The sequence below is a fragment of the Erinaceus europaeus genome, chromosome 12 (genome assembly GCF_950295315.1).
Source record: "Erinaceus europaeus chromosome 12, mEriEur2.1, whole genome shotgun sequence".
NCBI classification, from domain to species: domain Eukaryota; kingdom Metazoa; phylum Chordata; class Mammalia; order Eulipotyphla; family Erinaceidae; genus Erinaceus; species Erinaceus europaeus.
The window spans coordinates 40,418,059-40,445,323 of record NC_080173.1 but is presented as its reverse complement, the minus strand read 5'-3'; the positions used below and the strand labels follow the sequence as shown (position 1 = coordinate 40,445,323).

At 46.1% G+C, this 27,265-nt stretch overlaps 1 protein-coding gene across 5 annotated transcripts in view; it reads right to left on the bottom strand.

The window, feature by feature from the left end:
- The window catches only part of TOM1L2 (target of myb1 like 2 membrane trafficking protein), a 178,905-nt gene that overhangs the window by 27,793 nt on the left and 123,847 nt on the right, over positions 1–27,265 (bottom strand). For all 5 annotated transcript variants that reach the window (XM_060203232.1, XM_060203231.1, XM_016189600.2 and 2 more), the window contains 4 exons: positions 24,727–24,805; positions 15,886–16,035; positions 2,127–2,261; positions 398–553 (listed from right to left, as the gene is read on the bottom strand). In XM_060203232.1, the coding sequence (XP_060059215.1) occupies positions 398–553; positions 2,127–2,261; positions 15,886–16,035; positions 24,727–24,805 (520 nt within the window). The remainder of the gene's footprint in view (positions 1–397; positions 554–2,126; positions 2,262–15,885; positions 16,036–24,726; positions 24,806–27,265) is intronic.

The following is a 27,265-nucleotide window of genomic DNA, read 5'->3' as shown; positions in this document are numbered from 1 at the left end:
ACCTCCTGTCCTTTGGTCTCTGGACCCTGACTCACAAACTAGGGCCCACCACAGCCTAGAGGCCCCCAGCAGTATCTCTTTGAGCTAAACTTTGGGTTTATGGGCATGACACATCTAGAATGTCCTTACACCTGCCCCCATCCTCCCCACTACACAGGGAACTCTCAAATGAAGGGGCTTGAGGCCAGGGAGGTAGCTCAGTGGTAGAGATCAGACCTTGCACATGGAGGCCCTGGATTTGATCCTGACACTGCATTATATGGCAGACTGGCTCTCGGGTTTCTCTCTCTATTCACTGAGCCACCTGTGTGTCACTAACACCAAGCACAGCATCCTGGCTGGGTTGTGAACCTCTTGGGAGCCAAAGAGCTTCCCCATCCCAGAAGGATGCAGGTACCTGTTCTGAACTGGCTGTGATGGGTCCGCTGACACTCAGAGCTGGGGCCTGCAAAGTAGAGTAAGAAGCAGGAGGTGAGGAGTAGGTGCCTGTGCTGGTCCTCTGCTGCAACTGGGATCCGGACATGGTGGTGGCTGGATCCACTTCTGGGACACTCTGCATGGCAACAACAACAAAGCCATATGTTTACTGGGGCTGCTGGGGTGGCTGAGCTGGGTACCTACCCTACCCATGCAGCACTTTCTGCCAAAGCTGCCTGCAGAGGGGCACAGGAGACACTTCTGTACTGATGAGGGTAGGGTGTCAATGGGCCTCCCACCTCCCCCTACCCCCCCCACTCCTCTCCCACCCTCACCTGCACTTCATAAACAGCAGGGCCACTTGGAGAGGCGGTTGGTTATGGTTCCCATTATTAGGGCCATCTCAGAGGTCTATGAAGTGGAGGGGAGCTACTTTTACATTTTTGCTAAGCAGGAATTCTTGGTTGGCACTGGAAGAATACATCTTAGCCTTTCGAGTAAACTAATCTAAAAAGAAACTATGCGATTTACTGGCGATATACTGAAAGCTCTTTGTAATATAGGAACGACAACACTCTCCCGTGTCATCACTACCCCTAGTGATGACACAGGAGAGTGTTGTCATTGGAACAGGTTAGGCTGGCTTGGCAAAGTGCAGAGAGCAGAGGGGAGATATCAGAAGGATGACCTGGGGAACAATGACTTTCCTTGTGTTTTCCCTTGGGGTATCTTAGCACACTCTTGCAATGTAAGCTGAGTTTATACAGGCCAGTGGGGGCACTGTCCTTCTCCTCCATTTCAGACGGGTGGAAATGGGACAAAGGAGAGTGTGGGAGGATGAGATGCCTGCTCCAGGCCCTACAGGCTTCCCAACCAGAAATGGACTCCCAGCTAGTAAAGGCACTAGTTTCCCTGTAAGGACATAGATGGTGTCAACTGAGTGCTTTCAATTATTATTATTATTGTTATTGTTATTATTATTATTATAGATAAAGAGGGTGAGAGCTGGGGGGTGGGGTGGGGTGGGGAGAGGAGATACTGAAGCAGCACTATTTTACCACCCTCAGTTTCCCCATTGCAGGTACTCCCATGTGGTTGTCTGATGTTTGAACCTGGGTTGATGTACACGGTACTCGGACACTCTACTGATTTAGCCACATGCTGGCCTCGTGCTTTCAGTTCTCAAGCAAAAACCTTCCTCAGCAGTTCCTAAACAGGCCCTCCTGGCTTTGATACCTGAGGCACATGGAACTTAGGCCAATGACAACTCAGAGTTCACTTTTTGTCTGTCTGACTTGGACACTGGGAGGACCGAGGGCCCTTCTTTACCTGGTGACAGGTGATGACACTAGTCCTTCCACCTTACTAGCATGTTGTGCTGCCCCCAAGGGATATGACATCATCTCCACTTAGGTTCCCTGGGGCCTCTGTAAAGTAGGTGTCTCAACTGACCTCTCTGGTATTCTGCCCCACTTCCCAACAACCTGAAAATTGGGAGGGGGGACACTGCAATCCCTTAATCACCAGTCAACTAGCTGTCTCTCTCTTGTGTTCCCCCTTGTTATGGAAAAGAAATGCCCTGAGCTTCCAGGAGCATGATGACAAGTTGAATAATTCAAACAGAGCAGCAGAAGGGTGGTGGCAGCGGTAGCAGTGGTGCACAGTTCGGCCATGGGGTCTTTTCTTGAGATGCCAGCTGGGAAACTTACCCGCTGTGGGGTGTGGATGGGAGACAAAGCATCCAAATCAGCCATGGGGAACTCCACTCCTTTCCTCTTCAGCTCCTCGTAGATGTGCACGACGCCTGTGAGGTCAGGGCTGCTCCGGAAGGCATCAGCCCATGCCTGCCAGGAGAAGTAACCAGTGAGGAGACATCTGTCACTGAGGAAGGCCACAGTGGCTGAACACCCATAGCAGGCTCCTCCATGGCCTAGCTCCTTCCCTTGCCCCTGCTGCCTGGCTGATGTGCAGCTGCAGAAACCTTGTTCCGGGCTGCTGCTGAGCCTGAACAGATGCAGGGAGCTCAACTGGGCATGGAGTGCCACTTGGAGAAGGGACAGAGAAATAACACCAAAATGCTGGGACACAGCCCAAAGTGGTTCCCAAGCTGCTGAACCCACTTAGGTTCCCAGAAAGCCTGCCTCACTACTGGTTGGGGGCACCTGCAGGAATGGGGGGGGAGAGTGGGACTGGGGATCTGGGGAGAAGCAGGCTCTATAGAACCCTCATCAATGGAAGGAGGAACTGCAGGCAAGTTGAGCAGAAAGGTGGGCAAGTTGAGCAGAAAACTGCTCTATGGGTGGAAAGCAGCCTAAGCCAGTTCACTTCCTCAGAGAGTGGAAACTGCAAGAGCTGAGAAGGGCTAGCCCAGCCTGTTGCTTGGTAGGGGAGGTGTCACAGGTTAGGGGTGCGGGGAGGCTCCCACAGTGACAAGGCCAAGTGGCCAAAGCCAAAACCCACCAGACCACATGACCACAACATTTCTTTATGTGAACAAGCAAAACAGGAGAGGACAAGTGAAACAGGAGAGGACAAATGTTTCAGTAGATTACTACTGATCATTCATTCATCTATGTAAATGCTTGGGGGGGGGGGGAAGCAGGCTGTGGTGCACTGGGTTAAGGGCAAGGGCCCATGCAAAAATCCAGATTCAAGATCCTGGCTCCCCACTTGTAGGGGGGGACACTTCAAAAGCAGTAAAGCAGGTCTGCAGGTGTCTATCTTTCTCTATTCCTCTCTATCTCCCCCTCCTTTCTCAATTTCTCTCTGTCCTATCCAACAAAAAAAAAAACAAAAAAAGGAAAAAATGGCCACCAGGAATGGTGGATTCATAGTACTAGCACCAAGCTCTAGCAATAACTCTGGAGGCAATAAATAAATAATTAATTCAAAAATAATGCTTAAAGTTCTTAAAAAAGAATCCATTACTGTATATGTGTATCATATTCAAAGGGCTCCCTAGAAATAGAGTCTATTCTTGGGAGCCATCCCCCATCATATATACCCAGATAAGAAGGCACAGCATCCAGAGGCCCCATCCTTACCACCAAGTCTGCTGCCACCACCAGCCTACCTGTCTCCCCTCTCTCCTGGCCCTGGGTTCCAGCCAACCCTGAGGCAGGCACAGAAACTCTATTTTCACAAACATACCTGTGTGAAAGGAGAAGGTCAGTTTCCAGCAGGCCCATTATGGGCAGTGTGGCTATCTGGCTTCCCTTGGGCCACCGATAACCAGGGGATATCACAGGGGCTTAGTGCCTGCATAAAGAATCCACTGTACCTTGTGGCCATTATATTTTGAGAGGGAAGGTGGAGAGATGGGGAGAAAAAGAGAGACACCTATAGCACTGCTTCATCTCTTGTGAAGCTTCCCCCCGTAGGTGGGGAACCCAGAGGACTTGAACCTGGATCTGCATATGTGGTAACTTGCAAGCTCATCTGGGTGTGCCAATGCCTGGCCCCCCTGGAACTGATTGAACCTTTGTCCTTGAGGGCTTTACCCCACAACAGGACAGCCCCTCCTCACCAGCACTTCCTTCTAAATCTTGAATAAGGCTGAAGGTACCTGTAGAAGGCTGCCTCAGATACACCCAGAGATCTGTCCCCAGGGATTAAGCCACCCAGAGTCCACTCCTCACCAGCTGCTTTTGCAGCCACCCTTTGATTTCAATTCCAGTTGAAGGCTGGAGGGGAATCTCATGGAATAGGGTACCTGCACTGCCATGCATGTGACCCAGGCTGGAAGCCATGTATCACATGGGAGGTGCTTTGGCAATCGAGGAAGCTTAGGTGTTGCAGTGTCTCTCCCTCTCCCTGCCTCTCTCTCTAAATGAGAAAAATAGCCCAGAGCAGTGAAATTACACATGTAGGAGGCCCTGGTTCCACCAAAAAACCAAAATCCCAGCTGTGTCTTACTATAGGTACACTAACATTTCATGACTTAGAAGGTGGTGCAGTGGATAAAGCCCTGGACTCACAAACATGAAGTCCTAATTCAACCTCTGGCATCAAATGTGCCAGAGTGATGCTCTGGCTCTTTCTCATTAATAATACATTTTAAAACATACTAAGAGAAAATATATTTGCATTTTACTTTCTGGTTAATGTCAGTGTCAGTCCACTGTGGGAGTCTGGAAAGGAAAAATCACGATAGTTCTTTCTGCTACAGCTTCCTGCATCCATACCTGGGGAAGAACACAAGGCCCCCTACCTGCCCCCACCCCCAATCTGAGGTCAGAAGAATAAATACAGAAAAAAACACTATTACCAGAAACTATCAAATACTTAAGAGGAAAATATTGGCAGAACTCTTTTCCACATAAATTTTAAAGTCCTCTTCAATGAAACAAATCCAGTTACAAAGAAGACTAAATAAAAAAATAAGCCAATGGGACTACATCAAATTGAAAAGCTTCTGCACAGCAAAAGAAACCACTACCCAAACAAAGAGACCTCCCAAAGAATGGGAGATCTTTATATGCCATACATCAGTCAAGAGGCTAATAACCAAAATATATAAAGAGCACACAAAAACCAGCAACAAGAAAACAAGTCACCCCATCCAAAAATCGGGCATATAATGTTCACTACAGAAGAGATCTAAAAGGCCGACAAACATATGAAAAAATGCTCCAAGTCTCTGATTGTCAGAGAAATTAAAATAAAGACAATAATGAGATACCACTTCACTACTGTGAGAATGTCATACACCAGAAAAGGTAGCAGCAACAAATGCTGGAGAGGTTGTGGGGACAAAAGTGTTGTGATCCCAACAGGAGTTTGGGACTATTATCAGCATGAGGCAGGACACACAGAGAAGGGAATGTATAAAGCACAGGACTTGGAGCAGGTCACTCTCTTTGGCTGTTGCTTCCTCTGGTGAAAAGCAGAGGTGCTCCAGGTATCTGCCATGGCTACTTTTCTATGGAACTGAACACGTGTGACTCTGCTAGCTGGTAAGCTTTTAGACCCCTCTACAGCCATGAGCAACCTTTACCAGAGCTGATAATTGCTTATCTTATGGGACTAAACTTTTGATAACTATACTCAGACTTTATGGACCTAGCGTACTCTTAACCCTTGATGATAATTGCTTATTTTGCCTTTTACCTGTTTCACCCTAATAAACCTTGTATTATTTAAACCCGTTCCCAGCTCCCCGCTGTGAATCCTTAAGCACCGAAGCCCCAAAAACTCCTTTTTAAGTTAAAATTACAACACAAAAGAACCCTCCTGCACTGCTGGTGGGAATGTAAATTAGACCAACTCCTGTGGAGAGCAGTCTGGAGAAGTCTCAGAAGGCTAGAAATGGACCTATGACCCTGCAATTCCTCTCCTGGGGATATATGGATATATCCTAAGGAACCAAACTTACCCAACCAAAAAGACTTGTGTATACCTATGTTCATAGCAGCACAATTTGTAATAGCCAGAACCCGGAAGCAACCAGGTGTCCAACAACAGATGAGTGGCTGAGCAAGTTGTGGTCTATATGTACAATGCAATACTACTCAACTATTAAAAATGGTGAATTCACCTTCTTCATCCCATCTTGGATGCAGCTTGAAGAAATCATATTAAGTGAGATAAGTCAGAAACAAAAGGATGAATATAGGATGATCTCATTCATAGACAGAAGTTGAAAAAACAAGATCAGAAGTGAAAACACAAAGCAGAACTTGAACTGGAATTGGTGTATTGAACAAAAGGAAAAGACACTAGGGTGGGGGAGAGGGTTCAGGTCCTGGAACATGATGGCAAAGGAGGACCTAGTGGGGGTTGTATTGTTATGTGGAAACTGGGAAATGTTATGCATGTACAAACTATTGTGTTTTGCTGTCAACGGTAAACCATTAATACCCCAAATAAGAAAAAATAAACACTGTTCCTTCAATGGTTGCTTCTAGGTATCTTCCAAAAAGTAGGTCAAATGTAACCCACCCTTCCTATGGCACTGGGGGACAGGAGGACGACACACATTTCTCAAGATCTGACTCCCTTTCTCACTGGAGGTTGGGCCCTGGGGTTCAAAAGAGCTGTGCTGTGTTCAGAGAGCACAGAGAGGTGGCTTTGACTTACAGGGGAGGATTTTCAGGGCTCTTCCAGTCCCTTCTGACTACATTGTTCTAGAAAGTTCTACCCTGTCATGACAAAGCCTCCTCTTATCTGGGCAAGCTGGAACAAGCACCTGCTGTTTGCAGGCCTGGCTAATCCAGACCCCTCCTACTCAGCACTAGTCAGCCCCTGCCTGGACACGGTGCCACCTTCTGGGTGAGGCAGTGCTAACTGCACATGCCTATTGCAGTTTCTCTTCTGAGTGACTCATGCCAATGGGGGTGGGGGGTGTTAGCAGGGGCATATTTAAAGAGATACTCTTATGTGGGAGAAATGTAGGAATGCTGAGGACTCCTGTGTCCTCCACGAACAAGTGTCTTCTCCCCTATAAGACAGACATCAAATCTCACCCTTGCACAGAGAAAGCAGCCAGTCTCTGCCCAGTCACTCTGAGTTCAGTTCTCATGGTCACAGAATGTTCCTATAGTCTTACAAAGAAAGTGGATACTTGGGCTACCAATGGGCAGAGTGACAGAAACAAAGCAGAAGCCCCTCTAGAAAACCGACACAGCTTAGAATCAAGGCTCCATTTGAGAGGCTCAGAGATGGCTCACCCAACTGAACTCACACTTTAGCATGTGCAAGGCTTTGGGTTCAAGCCTCTGGTCACCAAGTAGGAGCACCTGCATAGGGAAGGAAAAACTTCACAAGTGATGGAGAAGTGCTATAGGGTCCATCTTTCTCTTGTTTTGCCTCTCACCCTCTGTGTAAGAAAAGGAAGAAAATATTCCACTGAGAGGCACTGACTTTGATGATGCAGGTTCAAATCCCAAGTAATGACCCTGGAGTCAGGAAAACAAAACACAGCAAGCCACAACAGTTCTGCTTCATGTGGGGTCTCCAATATGCAGTCCAACAGTGGTGCTGGCAAAATGTCTATCAGAAAGCAACTCATACATCTGACATCATCATCAACTCTGACATCACTGTCACAGGGGCTGGCATGCTAAAGACCGAGAGGCCAGCTCACTGCTCTAATGTAACTCTCCTTTTACTTGCCTATGCCTGGAATGTGAGGGGCATCAAATGATCTAGTGAGCAGGGCCAGGCAGTGATGTACCTGGATGAGTGCACACATTAGCATGTGCAAGGTCTGGGTTCAAACCCTCTGAGCCTACCTGCAGGTAGGAAAGCCTCATGAGTGGTAAAGCAGGTCTGAAGGTGTCTTTCTGTCTCTCAATCTCCCCCTTCCCTCTCAATTTCTTTCTGTATTTACAAAAAGAGAAACAAAAGAGGAAAAAATGGCTTCCAGGGGCAGTGGATTTGTTGTGTGGACACCAAATCCCAGTGACAAACCTCATGGCAACGACAACAACAAATAAAAACCTAATCTAATGAGAAAGCGGGGAGAGAGAGGAAGAGATAAACAAATGCTCTTATCTCCCTTGTCATCCTGGGCTGTAAAGCAAACCCCAAACTAAATCATATACAAACACAAGCCATATTCTATTTGGTGTCTATCATCCTCAAGTTTTGGGGAAGTATTAAATCATTAGCCTTTAGCGCAACAGGTGATTGTTGATTTGAATTTTGGCTCATTTTTAGGACAAAAGGAGGCTTCTTGTTACATTCTGCTCAGGCCCAGAAATGGCCTTCCTGTTCCCAGGGACACAGGTGCCAAGGGGCTGCATGTCCATTTAGAACCTGGCCAAGGCCAGACAAACAGAGCCACACCTTCCAAGAACACGCCAATTTACCCATGTCCACCCCAACCCAGCTAGCTCACTTTCCTCAGTGGAAAGAAAAGTATTTTTACGGAGTCAGTCGGTAGTGCAGCAGGTTAAGCACAGGCGGCACAAAGTGCAAGGACCAGCATAAGGATCCCGGTTCGAGCCCCTGGCTCCCCACCTGCAAGAGAGTAGCTTCACAGGCAGTGAAGCAGGTCTGCAGGTGTCTGTCTTTCTCTCCCTCTCTCTGTCTTCCCCTCCTCTCTCCATTTCTCTCTGTCCAACAACAATGACATCAATAACAACAACAATAACTACAACAATAAAACAAGGGCAACAAAAGGTAACAAATAAAATAAATTTTAAAAGAAGGCTTTGCCTTTAAAAAGAAAAGTATTTTTAGACTCTAATGCCAGGGCCCAGGCAGGGAGCAGGCCCTAAGAAGGGAGGAAGCAGGCCAGGAGCCCCTATAGTACAGGTACAATGCAAGGATGCTTCTCCTAGTCCTCAGTGTGAGATCAAGGACATGATATGAAGCCTGGTCTAAAGCAGCACAGGCTTCTAGTCTTCCCCACAAATGGGATTTGACATGAGTAAGTGGAAAGACATGTGGCCAGAAAGCAGGGGAACCATGTGAAATGCAGGGCAAGGATAAAAGCTCAGAGGCTTTGAAATGTGGTGAGCTGCCCACCAATTGGCCCTGCTTTCCACATCTCCATGCACACACATATGCATGCATGTACCAGGAGACCAAACCCATTCTGAAAGAGCAAAGGCCTTCAATGGGGCAAACCACTGAGACCTCAACTCCAAGTACTTCCAGTGCATTCTGCTGTCAAACTCACAAACTGGGCTTTGTTTGGGAAACTAAAGGTGGTCTTCTTTGGGCAGTCTGAGGGACAATGAAGCTGTGATGGAAGGAAGGATGGTGTCTGGAAGGGGATGGAAGGCTGGTAATCCTCAGTAAGCCCAGAGGGGCAGCTGATGGCAAACATGTGCCACTGGAAATGCCAATCCTAGGCTGGCAATGCCTGTGGGTAGCAGCACTCCAGGAGGGAAGCAGAAGGGACAGTGGGCTGGGTGCCAGTGAGAGATGCAAAAGAGAAGTTTCACAGGTGGTGGAATGATGCTACAGTGTCTTCTCTTTCTCATTATTTCTTTCCTTCTTTCTTGAGTTTGGTCTCATTCTTTATCTAGAGTAAAGAAAATAAATGGCTGCTGAGAGGCACTATGCCTCAATAAACCCTGGTGGCTATAAAAAAAGGGGGGATAGCAAGGGTGTGAAGCTCCTGAGCCTCCCCATAGGCTAGGAGCAGAAAACACTAGAGAGCCAGCAATCTTATCTCTAGGTGTTGGCTTGAATTGTAACAAATTGCCAGTATCAACCACAGCTTTTAGTGCCTTTATTTCTCCTGAGAAGGATGTTATTGAATAAAGTAACTGGTTTCTTCTAATTAAAACACCCCACCACCAAAGATGCTCCTCCCTTTCTCTTAGTTCCTTCTTCTTCTCTCTGATAGCTTGAGTTCTATTGCCTGAGGGCACTGAGTTATTTTCACTTTACTTTGCTTATTCATCCTTTTTGTTTCCTTACATTGCACATACAGGTGAAATCAGGAAGTATTTATCTTTCTCCTTCTGACTTATAGGCCCCTATGGTTCCTTTCATTTGATGCAAATATCCACCATCTATCAAAGGGCACTTAAGCTGTTCCCACAGTGCTTCAGAGAACAGTGTGGTGTGCATGATTCGTCAGGATAACACGTCACATGCTTTGTCCAGATGCTGAGAAGTGGCATTATTGGATCACATAGTAGTTCTAATCTTTCTTTTAGATTTATTTATTAACATGGCCAAGAAGAGAACCAGAGCACCACTCTGGCACATTCGATGCTGAGGATTGAACGTGGGATCTCATGCCTAAGAGTCCAATGTTTCATCTTGTACTACCTCTCAGGCTGTTGTTCCTGAACCCTTTAGGCTACTATTTGCCTGCGTGTATATTTCTCAGCCTTTTACTGTGATGTCATGCTAACTCCTGGAACTGAAGTGGGCCTTCTGTGGACAGCAGGAAGTTGTATTTAGTTATCTGAGCCATCCTGTCACCCTGTGTAATTTGACTGGTGAGTTCAGGCCATCAACATTTAATAAAATCATTGATCTATCAAATTTTCTGCTATGTTCTGTGTGAATCTGAGGAGTCATTGCAGTCTGTTTCTGTCCCTTTGCTCTCTACTTACTCTCTTCCTTTGCACTTTTTTCCTCCAATGTGGCAGGGCTGGGCTTGAACCTAGGTCACATACATGACAAAAGCTGGCATACTACTCAAGTGAGCTACTTTGCTGGCCACAAAAGAATATTGATACTTCAAGTTTGGATTTTTCTAATATTGTCTCTGTTCCCTGTGGAAATGCTCTTCCATTCATTTGCTTATTTCAGTAAGCACTATTAGAAATGCTACCTTGATGTCTCGTTCAGGAAGCTTATACAGCTCTGCTGTATCTGGGGTTTACCCTCCAGGCTTTTGCTTGGATCTCTCAGTGTAAATTATCCTTCAATCTTCTCATTAAGTCAATGCTCCCTGAGAGCCTAGAACAGAGTTCATGCTGAAGTGGGTCTGCTGGTAGCCAGGAGTTTCTGGTCTTGAGTGCCCAGCAATGGCAACAGCACCAGGGTCCACTGATCCTAATGACTGGGGTCAAGCTTGTGAGTGCCAGGTGGCCCCTGGGTACCAAGTTTGAGTGGATCTTATCACAAGTGCCTGATGCTAGGGACAGCCACAGGCACAGATCCAAGTCTAAAGTGAGGCATGGGGGCTGGGCAGTGGTGCACCTAGTTAAGCTCACACATCACTAGGTACAAGGACCTGGTTTGAGCATCCACGCCTCACCTGCTGGAGAGGGGTGCTTCATGAGCAGTGAAGCAGGTCTGCAGGTATCTATCTTTCTCTCTCCTTCTCTATATCCCCCATCCCTCTCAGTTTCTCTCTGCCCTATCAAATAAAATAGAAAAAAAAAAAAGAAAAAAGGAAAAAAAAATAGCCACTGGGAGCAGTGGGGTAATGCCAAGCTGTTTGCCATGATGCTAGTGGAGGGTCAAATGTTTCATAAACTGCCATCTCTAAGGAAAGAGGAAACAGCCTAGTAATTATGCAAAAGATCCCCATGTTTGAGGCTCCAAGGTCTCTGATTCAATCCCCAGCATCACCATAAGCTAGAGATGAGCAGCACTCTAGTTAAAAACAACAAACAGCCACCTCTACCTGTTTGCCTGTGTTAGCACAGGGAGGAGGCTGGGACAGCAAAGGTAGTTCTGCCTCCTTGGTGGTGACTGGTGCCTAAGCTGATGGAGAGCAATGCAACCACCTGCTCCTCACTCAGATTGCCCAGCAGCTCATTCTTCAGTTCTAGCCCCTCTTTGGTCTTCAGCCTCTGCAACCTGTATTTTTAAAATACTGCCATCTTTGGTCATCAAAAAATTCTGAGCCAGGGAGATATAATGGTTCTGTAAAAGACCTTACACCTGGCACCACCACCATAAGCCAGAGCTGAGCACTTCTCTGGTTAAATAAAAATAGTTGGCTCTGGAGAGTTCTAGCAAGGTGAAAGAAAAGAAAGATACAGGCTTATCTCCTTCCCACATGGTCAGCAAGATGACATATACATATACACAATGGTCCCTGAGAAAAAATGAGGTTTCTCAAATTAGTGTTTAAACAAGGGAAATCAACAAGAAACATTAGAGAGTACAGGGAAAAATGTAATGTGATTTTCCTTGGAATGCTCTCTGGGCATCACAACCCATACATGAGAAGGAGGAGCAAGTGCAGCACTGAATCTTACTTTGGTGAGAGGCTTCTGTTCGTATCAAGGACTCTGCTTGCCACTTCCCTTTGAAAAGGCACAAACCAGATATGAAAAACACAGGGTTTTTCCTTCAAAAACAAGGGTAGCAATCTACAACCCCAGTACCATGAGCTAAATGCTGCTGTGAGGAGCTTTTAATGTCTTGGGACAGTTCTAGACTCACCAGCAGCACGGGTTGTCCAGGAGAGTAGTGGCCCATGGCTTAGGCTAAGCAGCTAAGATTCAAGTCTTTAGGGAAGGCCCAGTTGGACTTTCTGGGAGCTGGTGTCCACGTTATATGAAACCCCTGTCTTGCACTGTCCTGAATCTGTGGTGAGAATCACACTCACTATAGTGCTTGTTGCTACTAGTCCAAGTTTAATTAACCCAGTTCCTGGCAGTAGGAGCTTGCCTTGCTGGAGAAAGTTCATGGAAGCTGCTGGGAAAAGACCCTGTAGGGGCTAAAGCTACCTCCTACCTGCTTGTTAGAAACACACACACATGCCAACCCCCAGATGACAGAGATAGCTCTGCAGGGGAATGAGTCTTTTGTGACTTTAAAATTTTTCTTATTATTTTTATTTATTTATTGGATAGGGACAGTCAGAAACTGAGAGGGAAAGGGGAGATAGATAGATAGCTAGATAGACAGATAGATAGGAAGAAAACCAGAGACATCTGCAGCCCTGCTTCACCATTCGCAAAGCTTTCACCCTCCAGGTGGGGACCAGGGGCTCAAACCCATGTCCTTGAGCATTGTAACATATGTGCTCAACCAGGTGTGCCACCACCCAGTCCCAGAGTGAATCTTTTGTGGATGGCACTCACAACCCCAGAGAAACAGCAGTATCCATCTGCCTGTGAGCACTCTGGGTCAGAGACCTGCCTGCAGATTGAACCCATAGCTCTCAGCCCCCTGAGCTGTAAGAAGGAAAGCCAAGGCCAAGGCCCAGAGCACTGAGTGTGGGCCATGTGGCACTGCTGCCAGAGGTCATGAAGTCCGGCCCAGGAGAGAAAGTTACTCTACCCCTCTCTACTGTCAGGAGCTCAGGGGGTAGCCACTATAGGCAAATGAGGGCTCATAGTCTACTTCAGAGCCAATTACAGGGGTATGTTCAATTCCTAAATACTTACCAATTTATATATATATATATTTATTATTTTCTTTTTAGTTGGTACCTGGGTTACTGCTGGGGCTCAGTGCACAATGAATCTACCACTTCTGGCAGCCATATTTCCTTTTTCCCCCTTTATTTGATAGGTCAGAAAGAAACTGAGAGGGGAAGGGAGACAAAGAAGGAGAGAGAGAGATACCTGCTGTGCTGCTCCACTGCTTGTGAAACTTCCACTCCTGGGCCAAGGGGCTTGAACCTGGACATGTTAACATGTGCACTGTTCAGGGTGCACTGCCACCCAGGGGTGTGTGTGTGTGTGTGTGTGTGCACGCGCGCACTTTATTTATGTATTAATGAAAGAACAAGAGAAAGAGAACCAGAGCATCTGGTACATGTGACGCTAGGAACTAAACTCAAGACCTCATGCTTCAGTATCTAATGCCCTATCCACTGTGCCATCTCCCAGGCTGCATACAGCTCTCTTTAAACGTGTGATTTCCTCTGTGTATTTGGGCAGACACCTAGTGCTTCAATAAAAAGGAAAAAAGAAAGAAAGGCAAGGCTGGGGATCTGGGATCCTGTTCATTCTGGTCCAACCCACAGCAGAAGCCAACCCAAGCATAGCTCACAATCTGCCTGCTTTTGTGGGTTTGCATGCCACAACCAAAGTGAAAGGCTTTTCAAGAATACTTCAAAATCTGGGACAGAAGAACTTGCCCCTGCTGGGTCTTTAGCCCATTAAATTAGCTTTGCCTAAAGCTCCTGCTTGCCCATTTGCAAAAGCTGAGCCCTAGAGCCCTAGAGCTTCATACACTGGTGCTGCCAGACCAGCAGGGGGAGTCCTGGGAATACGGTGCAGACTCACTATGTTTGTCACTATGGAGCTGAGAGAAGGACATGAATGTGGAGCACCCATTTATCAGATTAGGTGAAACCTGGAGAACACAAAGCAACTAACAAAGTTACAGATGGGGTAGGAACTCTGGGAAGAGTTGGTGACCTTGTGAGGCCCCATGGGAAAGTGGAAAATTCTGGAGGTCCAGGGCATCTAGGGCACAAGTACTACTGGAGGGAGAGCCAGGGACCAGAACCAATGTGAAAGACAACCCCTCCAGATCCAGCAGGGACCCCCACACAGCAACCAGGGGTAACGAATCCCCTACACAGTACATGCCGCTTCCTGGTCTGGCTCTAAAGCCGCTTGCATTGTGCCCAGGCTGGGATGAGGGACCCCTGCAGCCAATTATGGAGGGGGTGTTGTGGCAAGGAAGTACACTGGAGGATGTCCAGAATGAGGGAGCAGTGCAGTGGGCAGCAGGTGTGGGTGGTGTGCAACTGTGTGCTGTACACACAAGAGATGCCAGGACACCTTTTGGAGGCAGAGGTGGGGACACCTTTGGAGGCAGAGGTGGGGCCCTGATGCCATTCCACCCAACCCTACACAGGGTTGAGCTCACCCCACTGATAAACTGCTCTTGAATCCCTGACCCATTGAAACAATTTAATATAGAATTTTTTTTTTTTTTTTTTTGCCACTAAGGCTATTGATGGGGTTGAGTGGCTACACAATGAATCCATTGCTCCCAGCAGTCATTTTTTCCTTCCCCTCCTCTTTTCTTTCATTTTTTAATTAGTGATTCAATAATGATCAACAATATTTTGGGATAAAAGGGGTACAATTCCATACATTTCCCACCACCAGAGTTAGATATACCCTCCCCTCCATTGGAAGCTTTCTTTATCCCTCTGGGAGTATGGACCAAAGATTTCTATGGGCTGCAGGTGGTGCCCCTCCCCTCTTCTTCTTACTTGACAGGACAGAGAGAAATTGAAAGAAACCCATCTCTTTCAGCGGGGATGGTACAGGAGACAAAGGGAGATACTTGCAGCCTTATTTCACCACTCATGAGGCGACCCCCCCCGCCACCGCCGCACCCCGAAGGTGGAGGTTGGGAGTTTGAACCCAAGTCTTTGGGCACTCATCAGGTATACTACCACCCAGTCCTGACCATGGTTGTTTTAAGTTGTTATGTTTTGAACCAATTTTATTTTAATTTTAGAAGTAAATTATTTATTTATTTATGGAAAAGACAAGAAGAAAGGGAGAAGCAGAGAGAGAGAGAGAACACCAGAGTATCACCCCTACACATGTGGTGCCAGGGACTGAATTCAGGACCTCAAACTTCACGTGAAAGCCCAAGTCTTCATTCATTACACCACTTCCTAGGTCATTGAGCTAGTTTTATTAAAACACCATCAATGATGAAAAATCCCAAATGTGTCAGCTGCTCTCTTGGATGTCACCAGCCTTTGCCTATGCTGCTCTCCTTGTGCTAGTTCATGCACTCTGACCTTTCTGCTGAGCTCCATGTCATCTTCAGTGTCTACCAGAAATGTCTCCCCTCAGGGACTCATTCTTGAGCACCACTTCCTCCACCCCACACACCTTCCTCAGAGTGGACCCTGACCCTGTCACTTGCCAGTCTAAGACTCATCAGTAACATGGTCTTTCCTACTCTGAATTGTCATGATGGCTCATAAGCCCTTGTGAGCAGCAGAGGTGCAGGCCCCACACAAAGTTTCCATGAGGATCTGTCAGAGTTTTCCTCTGGTGTGATGAATGTATAAAACAAACAAACAAAATAATGTTTTGCAACAAACATGTAAACCCAGAGGCAGCATGTACTCCAGCCCATCAAACTGGACAAAAGGACCTGCCAACTCACCTGGATCAGGGCAAGGACCTTGTCCTGGACGATGGTGGGAGGGTTGTTCTTGGGAGAAATGATCTTGACCAGCACACTGTCAATGAAGTCTCGGTTGGCTACAAGGACATGGAAACGGTGGCCACAGTTCTTCACACAGGTCTCCAGCACCTGGTGTGGAAAGGAAAAGGTCACTGCAGAGAGGGAGAACATGGGGAGCCAGGGGCCACTGAGGCCCCTCCCTACTCCTTCTCCCGACAGTCTGTGTCCTGGAGCCCAACCATGGTGGCACAGGCATCCCCACACTCGATTCAGTTGTTCCAGGGGGAGAGAAGAGTGGATGATGGCAACTGGGTGTTGGTGGTAGTCTCCTGTTCCTGCACAACAGCCAGTAACTGGTAATAGTTTGCCAGGAGAAGGATACTGGTATGTGAGCATGCATGTCAGAGTTGTTTTTTTCCACTGGGGACTCATGCTTGCATGATTCCATCACTTCCTGCAGATATACCCTCCTCCATAACACAGAGGGGAAGAGAGGAGAGACACTACACCATTACTGCTCCATTGACTGAAATCTCCCTTTTATACGGTGCTCCTTCGTGGCAGCTGGAGGCCAGCTCCTGGCACCAAATGTTTTTTAATTTCATTAAATTTTTTTCTTTTCTTTTTTTTCTTTTTCCTTCTGACAGAGGCAGAGAAAAATAGAGAGGGAGATAGAGAAGAAGGGGGAAGAGAGAAAGAGAGATAAAGAGACAGACTTGCAAAACTCCTCCACTACTTGTGAAGCTTCTCCCATCCCCTCTGTAGGTGGGGACCTGGGGTTAAAATTTGGTTCCTTGCACATGGTCGGTAATGTGTGCTCAACCAGGTATACCACTGCCTGTTCTCACCCAACCCCGTGTATTATTTTAAATTTTAAGATAGATTTGTTTATTATGAATGAGAGAAGAGGGAGAGTGGGCAGACTAGAGCACTGTTCAGCAACACAGGCACAAGGTGATGCCAGAGACTGAACCTGTGGTCTCCAGGGTCTCGGGCAAGCAGGCTGATGCTCTCAAAGGCTGAGTTATGTTACTGGCATATTCTGGGTTTGATGAGCTGCACAGCATGGCAGAGAAGGGTGCTGTGACAGTCTGAGTTGCTTAGTTCTCTCACACCCTATACCACCCTGCTTCTACAACTATAGCTGGCAATGACAAAGGACGTTCCCTCCCTGATGAGTGGTTTGTGGGCTTCAGCAGCTAGTTGTCAGTTCATGTTTACATCAAACCTACCCACTCCTCCCTACTCCATGAAGTTACATAGGCCTCAGTTACTCAGAAAAGTACTGAGAGTTGGGGAGAGGTTCTGACCAAGTGCCAGTGTGCACCTGATTCTTATCCTCCCACCTCCTCCCTGGGTGGCCCAGGACAAGTTTGTCTGAGCCTCAGTTAGATGGGACACATGAGTTCCCTGTATGGGACCACACTAACATCAGGGACAGCACGTCTGAAGCCCCTGTCCTTCTGGGGGAGAACCATCAATAAGGGCTGTGACAGTAACTATTCAGGAAGCCATTATAAGAGGAATAGATTGTTGTTTTAGTTTTCACATGACAGATGACAGGATTCCTGTGACTCATTGGCCCAACTGGCGGGTCTCTTTCATCTGACCATAGCTCTTAAAATTCCTTAGCTGTGTGGTCTGGGAGATGGTTCGGTGGATAAAGTATTAGACGCTCAGGCAAGAGGTCCTGAGTTCAATCCCCAGCAGCACCTGTATCAGAGTGATGTCTGATTTTTTCTCTCTCCTCCTATCTTTCTCATAAATAAATAAATAAATCTAAAAAAAATCCTTAGCTGTGTAGACTTGGCCTGCTCACCCCAGCACCCAATTCCACAGGTGGCTAGAGGGAATAATGCATTGGAAGGACATGATCCACAATGGGTGCACTGTTGGCTGCCTAAGTTCTACTCATCCACTCAAACTAACATGACCACTGGCTGCCAACACAATCCTCCCACAGGGCCTTGCCAGAGGCAGAACCTGACAAGGCATACCTTAAAGAAATGTCCATAACCCCAACAGCAATTGAACTTGGATTATAGGCAGGAACTGTGAGGGGTCCTGTCACCTTTTATATAATTTATTTTTATATTTATTTATTTATTTTTACCAGAGCACTGCTCAACTTTGGTTTATGGTGGTGCTGGGAATTAAACCTGGGACCTTTTATGCCTTAGGAATGAGGGTCTTTTTGCATAACCACTGAGCTATCTCCCCAACCTTATAGTTTCTTTTTTTTTTTTTTTAAATTCAATTTAGTTATTATTGGATAGAGACAGAGAAATTGAGAGGGGAGGAGGTGATAGAGAGGGAGAGAGACAGAGAGATACCTGCAGCTCTGCTTCACTGCTTGTGAAGCATCCCCCTGCAGGTAGAGGCTTGAACCTGGGTCCTTGCATACTGTAGTGTGCAAGGTGCACCACTGCCTGTCCCCCCATATAGTTTCTTTTTAAAAAATAAATATTAGGGGGTTGGGCAGTAGCACAGTGGGTTAAGTGCACATGGCACCAAGCACAAGGACCAGAGCAAGAATCCTGGTTCAAGCCCCCGGCTCCCCACCTGCAGGGGGGTTCACAAATGGTGAAGCAAGTCTGCAGGTGTCTATTTTTCTCTCCCCCTCTTTCTACCCTCCTCTCTCGATTTCTCTCTGTCCTGTCCAACAACAACAACATCCACGGAAGGACGTGGTCCACAACGACAACAATAACAATAATGACAACAACAAGGGCAACAAAATGGGGAAAAAAGGCCTCTAGCAGCAGTGGATTTGTAGTGCAGGCACCAAGCCCCAGCAATAACCCTGGTGACAAAAACAAATAAATAAATATTAATTTGCTCATTTATTTACTCATTTCCTGCCAGAGCTTCACTGAGGCTCTAAGCCTGTATGATTCCACCACTTTCAATGGACTTTTTTTTTTTTTAAGCCAGTCAAATCTAGCAGTGGGGGGGTTGTTTACCAGCTTTAGTGACACTAACGTTAATGTTTTTTCTGATTACTCACTACCATTGGACCAGCCTCCAATGAACTCTTATTCCCATCCCCAAAGCAGATAGGGGGAGGAGAGAATAGATACCATAAAACTGTTCCACTGCTTTTGAAGCTTTCTTTGTACACAATAGAGGTCAGGGACTCAAACCTGGATCCTCACATGGTACAATGGTATGTGATCTGCCAGGTAAGCTATCTCCCAGCCTAACTGATAGATTGATTGACTGATTATCAGACAAAGAGATCTTGAGAGAGAAAGAGAAAGGAGGGGAGTAGACCAGAGCAGTGCTCAGTTCTGGTATGGGATGGTGGACCAGAGCAGTGCTCAGAGCAGTGGACCAGAGCAGTGCTCAGTACTGGTATATGACGGTGCTTCTGAGCCTCAAGCATACATACTGGTGCTCTAAAAGGCTGAGTCACCTCCCTGGTCCACATTATACATAACTGCATTTCCTTTTCACATTTAATTAACTCTTTAAGTGAATGCTATTATCCTATTTTATCAGTTTTTCAGAGCTAAGAAGCTCTAAAAAGTGAAGACAATGGTAGAGGCACAGATTGTGTGTGAGTGCCAGGAGCAGGATGGGCACTGTGCCAGGCTTTTCTGCCTTCTCACTCTGAGGAGGCCAGAGGGCCAGCCTCCTGCATGGCACATCTCAAGCTCAGCCTTCATACCACTGGGAACATGAGCAACATTTCCCGTTCCCTCATTTGGCCTATCAGGCAGGTGTTACCCATGTTAGAGAGGAGGAAGCTGAGTGCTGATGACCCCAGCAAAATGTCACTATGAAGATGACAGCCAGGTGGCTGCCCAATCTGACACTGCCAGCTCATAATTACCCCACTGCTGTCTGGCCTGTGGGAGTCTCCTGGATCTGTTAGGCTTGCCCAGAAAACACAGAGCTCAGCATCCACCAGATGTGTTTCCTGTCTCAGCCAGCCCCCTCTCAGCTTGTGCGTGGCTCTGGGGGACCATGAGGTATCCAGCCTCCATTCTCACAGGGATCCTGGGGAACTACTGAACCCCACACTGAGGCTCTCCTTCCCCCTTTCTTACTAGAGCTATCTAAAACCCTCCTCTAAACCCTACCCTATCAGGTGTGTGCAGGCTGCTGTGGCCCAGGCAGGTGGCAGGAAAAATGGCTTATGGTAACATTAGCAGGGGGGAAAGGGCAGTTGCTGGGGGACCAGGAGTGGTAGGAAGTCACAGTGGAGGAGGGGCAGAGGGGCAGGATAGCTGAGGCTCTGTCCCCTGCATGGGTGGCTCAGAGGGAAGGACACATTTTCATCACTGGACAGCAGACAGTGAAGCCAGGGCTCATACATATAGTCCTGGAAAGGCCCTCAACAACAGTGGCATGATCAAAGAGCAGCCCGAAGCCCAGAGGAGAAGGAGATAGGGGCCCCAAAGAGCAAGAACCACTGAGGCCAGAGAGGCCCTGAGACCCACTGTAGGAGGCCCCCAAATGGCCACTGATAGATCTGTTTCTGTTCTTAATTGGTCTTAGCAATGATTTTTGTACTAGTATCACACATAATACAAATGATTAAAGCATAAGTAAGCAAGCGAAGCACTTAGTGAGACAACATAATATGACACAAAAAGACTTTCATGTCTGGAGCACCAAAGGTCCCAGGTTCAATCCCCAGCACCACCATAAGCCAGAGCTGAGCAGTGCTCTGGTAAATAATCAGACAAATAAAAGAACAACAAGGGGGAACTACAGCAAACTAGAAAGCTTCTGTATAGCAAAAGAAACCAACACAATTTTAAGAGGAAATATATGAAATGGGAGAAAATACTTCAGAGCCAACGATCTGATGTGGGGTTAATATTCAAAATATAAAATGAACTCACACAACTTACTACTAGAAAAAATTGTAAAAAGTGGGCAAATGGGGGGGGATGGGTGGTAGCGCAGCAGGTTAAGCACATATGGCATGAAGCGCAAGGACCAGCACAAGGATCCCGGTTCGAGCCCCTGGCTCTCCACCTGCAGAGGGTCACTTCACAAGCACTGAAGCAGGTCTGCAGGCATTTATCTTTCTCTCCCCCTCTGTCTTCCCTTCCTCTCTCCATGTCTCTGTCCTATCCAACAACAACGACAGCAATGACAACAACAATAAACAACAAGGGCAACAAAAAGAAAAAAGTGGTCTTCAGAAGCAGTGGATTCAGAGTGCAGGCACGGAGCCCCAGTGATGGCCCTGGAGACACATACTCACACATGGGCAAACATTGGATAGACATTTTTCCAAAGAAGAAAAGACACGTTAATGGCAAACAGGTATATAAAAATATGCACAAAGTATCTAATCATCAGGGAAATGTAAATCAAACTACCATGGGCTATCACTTCACATCTGTTAGAATGACTATTACAAAAAGGCTGGCAATAACAAACCTTGGCAGAGGTGTGGAGAAAAGGAAACCCTTGTGTACTGTTGGTAGGAATATAAATTGATACAGTCAATATGGAAAACAGTATGGTGGCTCCTCAAATAATTAAAAGTAGAACAGCCGTATGATACAGAAATCCCATTTCAGTTTGGGCAGTGGCACACCTGGTTGAGTGCACTTGTTATTGAAGTCCCATGTCTAGGTCTATAGCCAAAGGAGCTGAAAACATTATCCTGAAGCAGTATTTGTTTCCATGCTCATTGCGAAGACATGGAAACAACCAAAGTGCCTGCTGACAAATGAACAAATAAAAAATGTGGCATATACATACACGAAGAAATATTATTCAGCTATAAAAAAATAAAGAAACCTTGATCTTTTTGACAAAATGAACAGACTCTGGGAGCATTATGCTAAATAAAATTGGTCAGAGAGAGAAAGACAAATACTACAAGTTCTCACTTATAGCTAAATCGTAAAAAGCCAAACTCATATACAGAGAGTCTTTGGTCACTGCTGAAGTTTGGAGGAAAGGGCAGTGGGAGGTGACAGTTGAGGGTACAAACTGCCAGCTGTCAGATCTGATGTCTGCTGCCTGGGACTATAATTAACTGCACTATGGCATAGAGTTCAATAGAGAGTAGATGGCGATGGAGCCAAGATGGTGGCATGAAGACATTTCCTGACTTTCTTTTTTAAAAATATTTATTTATTTATTTTATTCCCTTTTGTTTCCCTTGTTGTTATATTGTTGTAGTTATTATTGTTATTGTCATTGCTGTCGTTGTTGGATAGGACAGAGAGAAATGGAGAGAGGAGGGAGAAAAAGACTCCTGTAGACCTGCTTCACCGCCTATGAAGGTGGGGAGCCAGGGGCTCGAATCAGGATACTTATGCTGATCCTTGTTCTTTGCACCACATGCACTTAACCCGTTGCGCTACCGCCCGACTCCCTCTCCTGACTTTCTTTAAAAAATTTTTTTATTATCTTTATTTTATTTACTGGAGACAGCCAGAAATCAAGAGGGAAGGGGGATGACAGAGAGGGAAAGACAGAGAGACATCTGCAGTAGTGCTTCACCACTTGCAAAGCATTCCCCCTGCAGGTGGGGACTGGGGGCTCAAATCTGGGTCCTCATGCTCAACCAGGTGCACCATCACCCAGCCCCCTGACTTTCTCTCTGCAAAGCAGCTGCTTAAAACTTGGGAATTTAGAGTGAGGGCAAAATTTCCAGACCAGTAGTGGAGGAAGTATACAGTAGGGGTCAAAGTGGTACCAAAGAGAAGAGCCCCAGATCACATATAGGCTGGAATGGGCTAGAGAAATGACAACACACATACCAGATCCTGAGCTGAGCTTGTCCAACAGGTTCCAGATGCTACAATGATGCCAACCTTACTTCCCTGGGCAGATGACCCCACCAACGTGTCCTAAAACCCTACCTCCTCAGAGCCCTGCCCCACTAGGGAAAGAGAGAAACATGCTGGGAATATGGATTAATCTGCCAATGCCCATATTCAGCAAGGAAGCAATTACAGAAGCCAGACCTTCCAAATTATGCACCCCATAATGACCCTGGGTCCATACTCCCAGAGGGATAAAGAATAAGAATGTTTTCAAGACAACAAGGGCAACAAAAGGGGATAAAAAATATCTTTAAAAAAAAAGAATGTTTTCAAGGGGGTAGGGTAGGATGGGATAGGGAGTTCTGATGGTGGGAATTGTGTGGAATTGTACCCCCCACTTATCCTATGGTCTTGTTAATATCTCCATTTTATAAATAAAAAAAATAAAAAGAAAAAAATTGAGAGTAGATTTATTTTAGAAAGAGGGGAAAGTAAGTGGGGGAAAGATACCACAGCACTGTTCCTTCATCCATGGAACTCCTTAGTGCCATTCATAATTCTCCCATAATGTGCTGGGGCTCAAACTCAGGGCCTCAAGTATGGTAATGTATACTCTCTACTGGGTGAGCTATCTCCTGGCCCCAAGACAGTATATCTTAAATGTGAACACACACACACACACACACACACACACACACACACACACACACACATATGCTAGGTATGTAAGGAGAAGGATGTGTCAGCTAATCTTGTGGTAACCATTCTATAATATATAGAGGTATCAAATCATCACCTAGTACACCTTAACTTACATATGTAATATATCAGTAATATCCCAATAAAGGTGGGAAGACAGGATAATATCACTAATTAAAAAAAGACCTAAAGGGCTGGGTGGTGGCGCACCTGTTTGAGCATACATGTTACAGTGCATAAGGACCCAGGTTCGAGTTCCTGAAGCTTCATGAGTAGTGAAGCAGGACTGCAGGTGTCTCTCTGTCTCTCTCCTGTATCACCCCCTTCTCTCTCAATTTCTGGCTGTGTCTATCCAATAAACAAATAATTTTTTTTAAAAAAAGACCTGACTACTAAGAAAGGCTGAAAGATTCTCATCTTTTCTGTTCTCTGTTGTCCTATAGGAAGGAAATCAAAGCAGAGTCTATTTTAGAAAGATTCTCACCTGGGCTGGGAAGACAACATAATGGTTATACAAAAAGACTTTGTGCCCAAAGCACCAGAGGTTCTAGGTTCCCTAGCACCACCATAAGTCAGAGCTGAGCAGTGCTCTGATAAAATAAAAAGAAAAAAAAATGAAAAGAAAAAGGAAAGATAAATAATTCTTGAATTTTCACTTGGGTAAAAACAATTCAAACAGTTTCTCTGCTCTAAAAGGAAACATGCTAGGTTGTTTTGTATAAACACCCCAGTCTCCAAATCTGCAAAGAGGTCCACATGCTGATCTATGACAGTTTCTATTATAAGAATTCACTGTGGCCCAGTTTCCACCACCTCTGAGCACAGTTAACTTTTGAGACAGAACTAACAACTAAAGGCACTTCTTTTAGTTTCCTGACATCTGAAGGCAAAGCAGAAGTCCTGGTCCCTCCTGAATGCAGTCACTTGGCTGGCTTGTCTAGCAGACTCCGTAGTGCGCTTCTCCACAGCTCAGAGCCTCACTCGCTGGAGACTCTGAGAAAACTAAAGGATTCCCTAAGCACAGCTTCTTCTCAAGGCTGGGGGCAGGCAGCTAAAAGAACAGGATGGGGAAGGCTGTAGAATATCTGCATCTCACCTGCTGATATCTGGACAGAAGTCAGCATCTTAATAAAGGGGGACCTATCTATGAGAGAAGTAGCCATTCCAGATGTTGCACACATCTGGGGTGACCCACCCCCATGCCTTGGGCCTTTCTGCTCTGACTTCTGCACCAGGACATGCCACCATGCCTTCTCTCCTGCTGGCAGGCTAGAGGTGTCAGTCAGGCACCCCAATAGCACACACATAAGCCAGCCACTGATGAGGGCACCAGGTCAGGGACGTGGGTTTCCCACCCCACCCCAAAGGTGGGACTCACTGTTAACGCCAGCATTACTTCTCTGTAGTTCCGGTTCCCATTGAGCCGCTTCTTCAGGGCACGGATGGCATCCTTTGGTCTAGAGAAAAAGATAAAGAGCCTTGAACTTACAATGAGGAACATACTCTATACCCATTCACCCATTCCCATATATGTGAACTAGCAATATATACAAGGTTATTCACTGTGGGGTATTTGTAAATGTAAAAGACTGGAAATGAACTAGATGTCCATCCATAGGAAACATAAAATGCAATCATGTTTATCCACACTGTGTAATACTGTGCATCCACAAAAAAGATATTCTTTATGTACCATGATGTGAACAGAGTCAACTACAGAGCTATGCAGAAGGTGCACACACACACACACACACACACACACACACACACACACACACACACTACATATGATCCACCCACCAGCACTGGGAAGAGAATCTCTGTAAGAAGCCACCAAAAGCTAACTGCTTCCCTAAGAGGGTAACAGGTTTTGTTTGTTTTAGCCCTTCTCAAGTTTGAATTACATTCAAATGTTATTTATCCAAGGCAACAATTAACACACTGGTGCATAGGTTACTCAACAGTAGAGCATGTTTTCAGAGACATCACAGGGGAGACACAGAACAGAGTGGTCAGGTCCTGCTTAAGCCTGGATGCTGGGCTCCTCCTGTTTCATGGAATTCCTCTGTCCTTGAGAAAAGTAAATCTTCCAAACCCAAGATGTTGTATGCCTCTCAGTAATGGATCTGATGTGGGTTCCCACAGTCTGTGGGAAATATCCTACCCTTTCTGAGCTTTAACCTGGTGAGTATAAACCAGTAGAAGAGAAGGTAAAGCTACAGGACCTGATGCAGAATATTGGATATGGAACCTCACAATCCTGTTTACCAACCAAATTCTTTATTTAATTTTTTAATTATTCTTATTTATTTATTTATTTATTTTGCCTCCAGGGTTATTGCTGGGGCTCTGTGCCTATACTATGAATCAATCAATCTACTGCTCCTAGAGGCCATTTTTTTCCATTTTTGTTGCCCTTGTTGTTGCTATTTTTATTGTTGCCAGTGCTGTTGTTGTTGTTGGATAGGACAGAGAGAAATCCAGAGAGGAGGGGAAAACAGAGAGGGGGAGAGAAAGATAGACACCTGCAGACCTGCTTTACTGCTTGTGAAGTGACCCCCTGCAGGTGGGGAGCTGGGGGCTTGAACCAGGATCCTTATGCTGGTCCTCATGCCATATGCGCTTAACCCGCTGTACTAACACATGGTCCCCAACACACCAAGTTCTAAGTTCACACAGACTGTTCGGAACCTGGAATGCAGCCTTCCTTGGATCACTATCCCACAAGTACCTATGAAGTGCAGTTCTCACGTCTACCACATTACCAAGTTTATCCTGTACCAGGAACCAACAAAGCCATGGTGCTAGGAACTTCTTCAGCCCCAAGGCCCTGCTCCAATGCTCTGCTGCCCTGATCTGGGGAGTCCTGTCCTTTGCTGTGAGTCCCACATGTCAATCTAGTAGGCCTCATCTAAGCTAACTCAGAACCCTTCTATCCTAAAGTCCATATAGTTATCTACTGACCAAATGAAAAAGTTCTCTCAAACATGTGTGAGGACGTTAGAAAAGGGAAGGTAGCTACCCTATTGTTTTAAAAATGCTTTATTTTATTAATTATCTTGATAGCGCAGAGAGAAATTGAAAGGAAAAGGGAAAACAGATTGAGAAGGAGAAGGAGAGAGACACCTGCAGCACTGCTTCACCATTTGTGGAACTTCCCCACTATAAGTGGGGACTGTGTCTTAAACCCAGGTCTTTGCTCATTATAACATATGTATTCAATTGGGTAGTACTTTATTAACCAGCCAAGTTAGGACAGAATATATACTCATAGCCCAGGAGATAATACATCCAGTAGAGTGCATGCCTTCCTGTGCAGAAGACCCTGGGTTCAAGCTCTGCTACCACAGAGGAGCACCACAGAGAACACTGGGGTTGGGGAGCTCCATGGATGGTGAGTGGTGCTGTGATGTCTCTCCCTTGCTTCTCTTTCAAATAAAGAATAGAAAACTGGCCTGGGCAGACCTTCCATCTTCTGCACCCCATAATGATCCTGGGTCCATACAGAAGGATAAAGAATAGGAAAGCTTCTAATGGAGGGGGTGAAATGGAGAACTGTGGTAGTGGAAAGTGTGTGGAATTATACCAACAGACTTGTTGTTCATTATTAAATAAATTTTAAAAAAAGATAAATCTGTATAGTAGGGCACCAAAGTAAAAACCCTGGGTTGAGGGTGAGGGTGGATTTTCAGCTTCATGGGGCAAGGGGGTTGGGGGTGGGAGGGTGGATGGGATGGGACACAGTATTTTGGTGGTGGGAATGGTGTCTATGTACACAATTATTAATTTGTAGTTAGGCAAAATATATACCTGAAAGCAAAAGTACACAATAGTCTGTAGTGAGTCAGTATAAAGTTCATGATGAAATAGTGTCTGTTTAGACTTAGATACTCTCCTCACCTACTTCCTATTACACT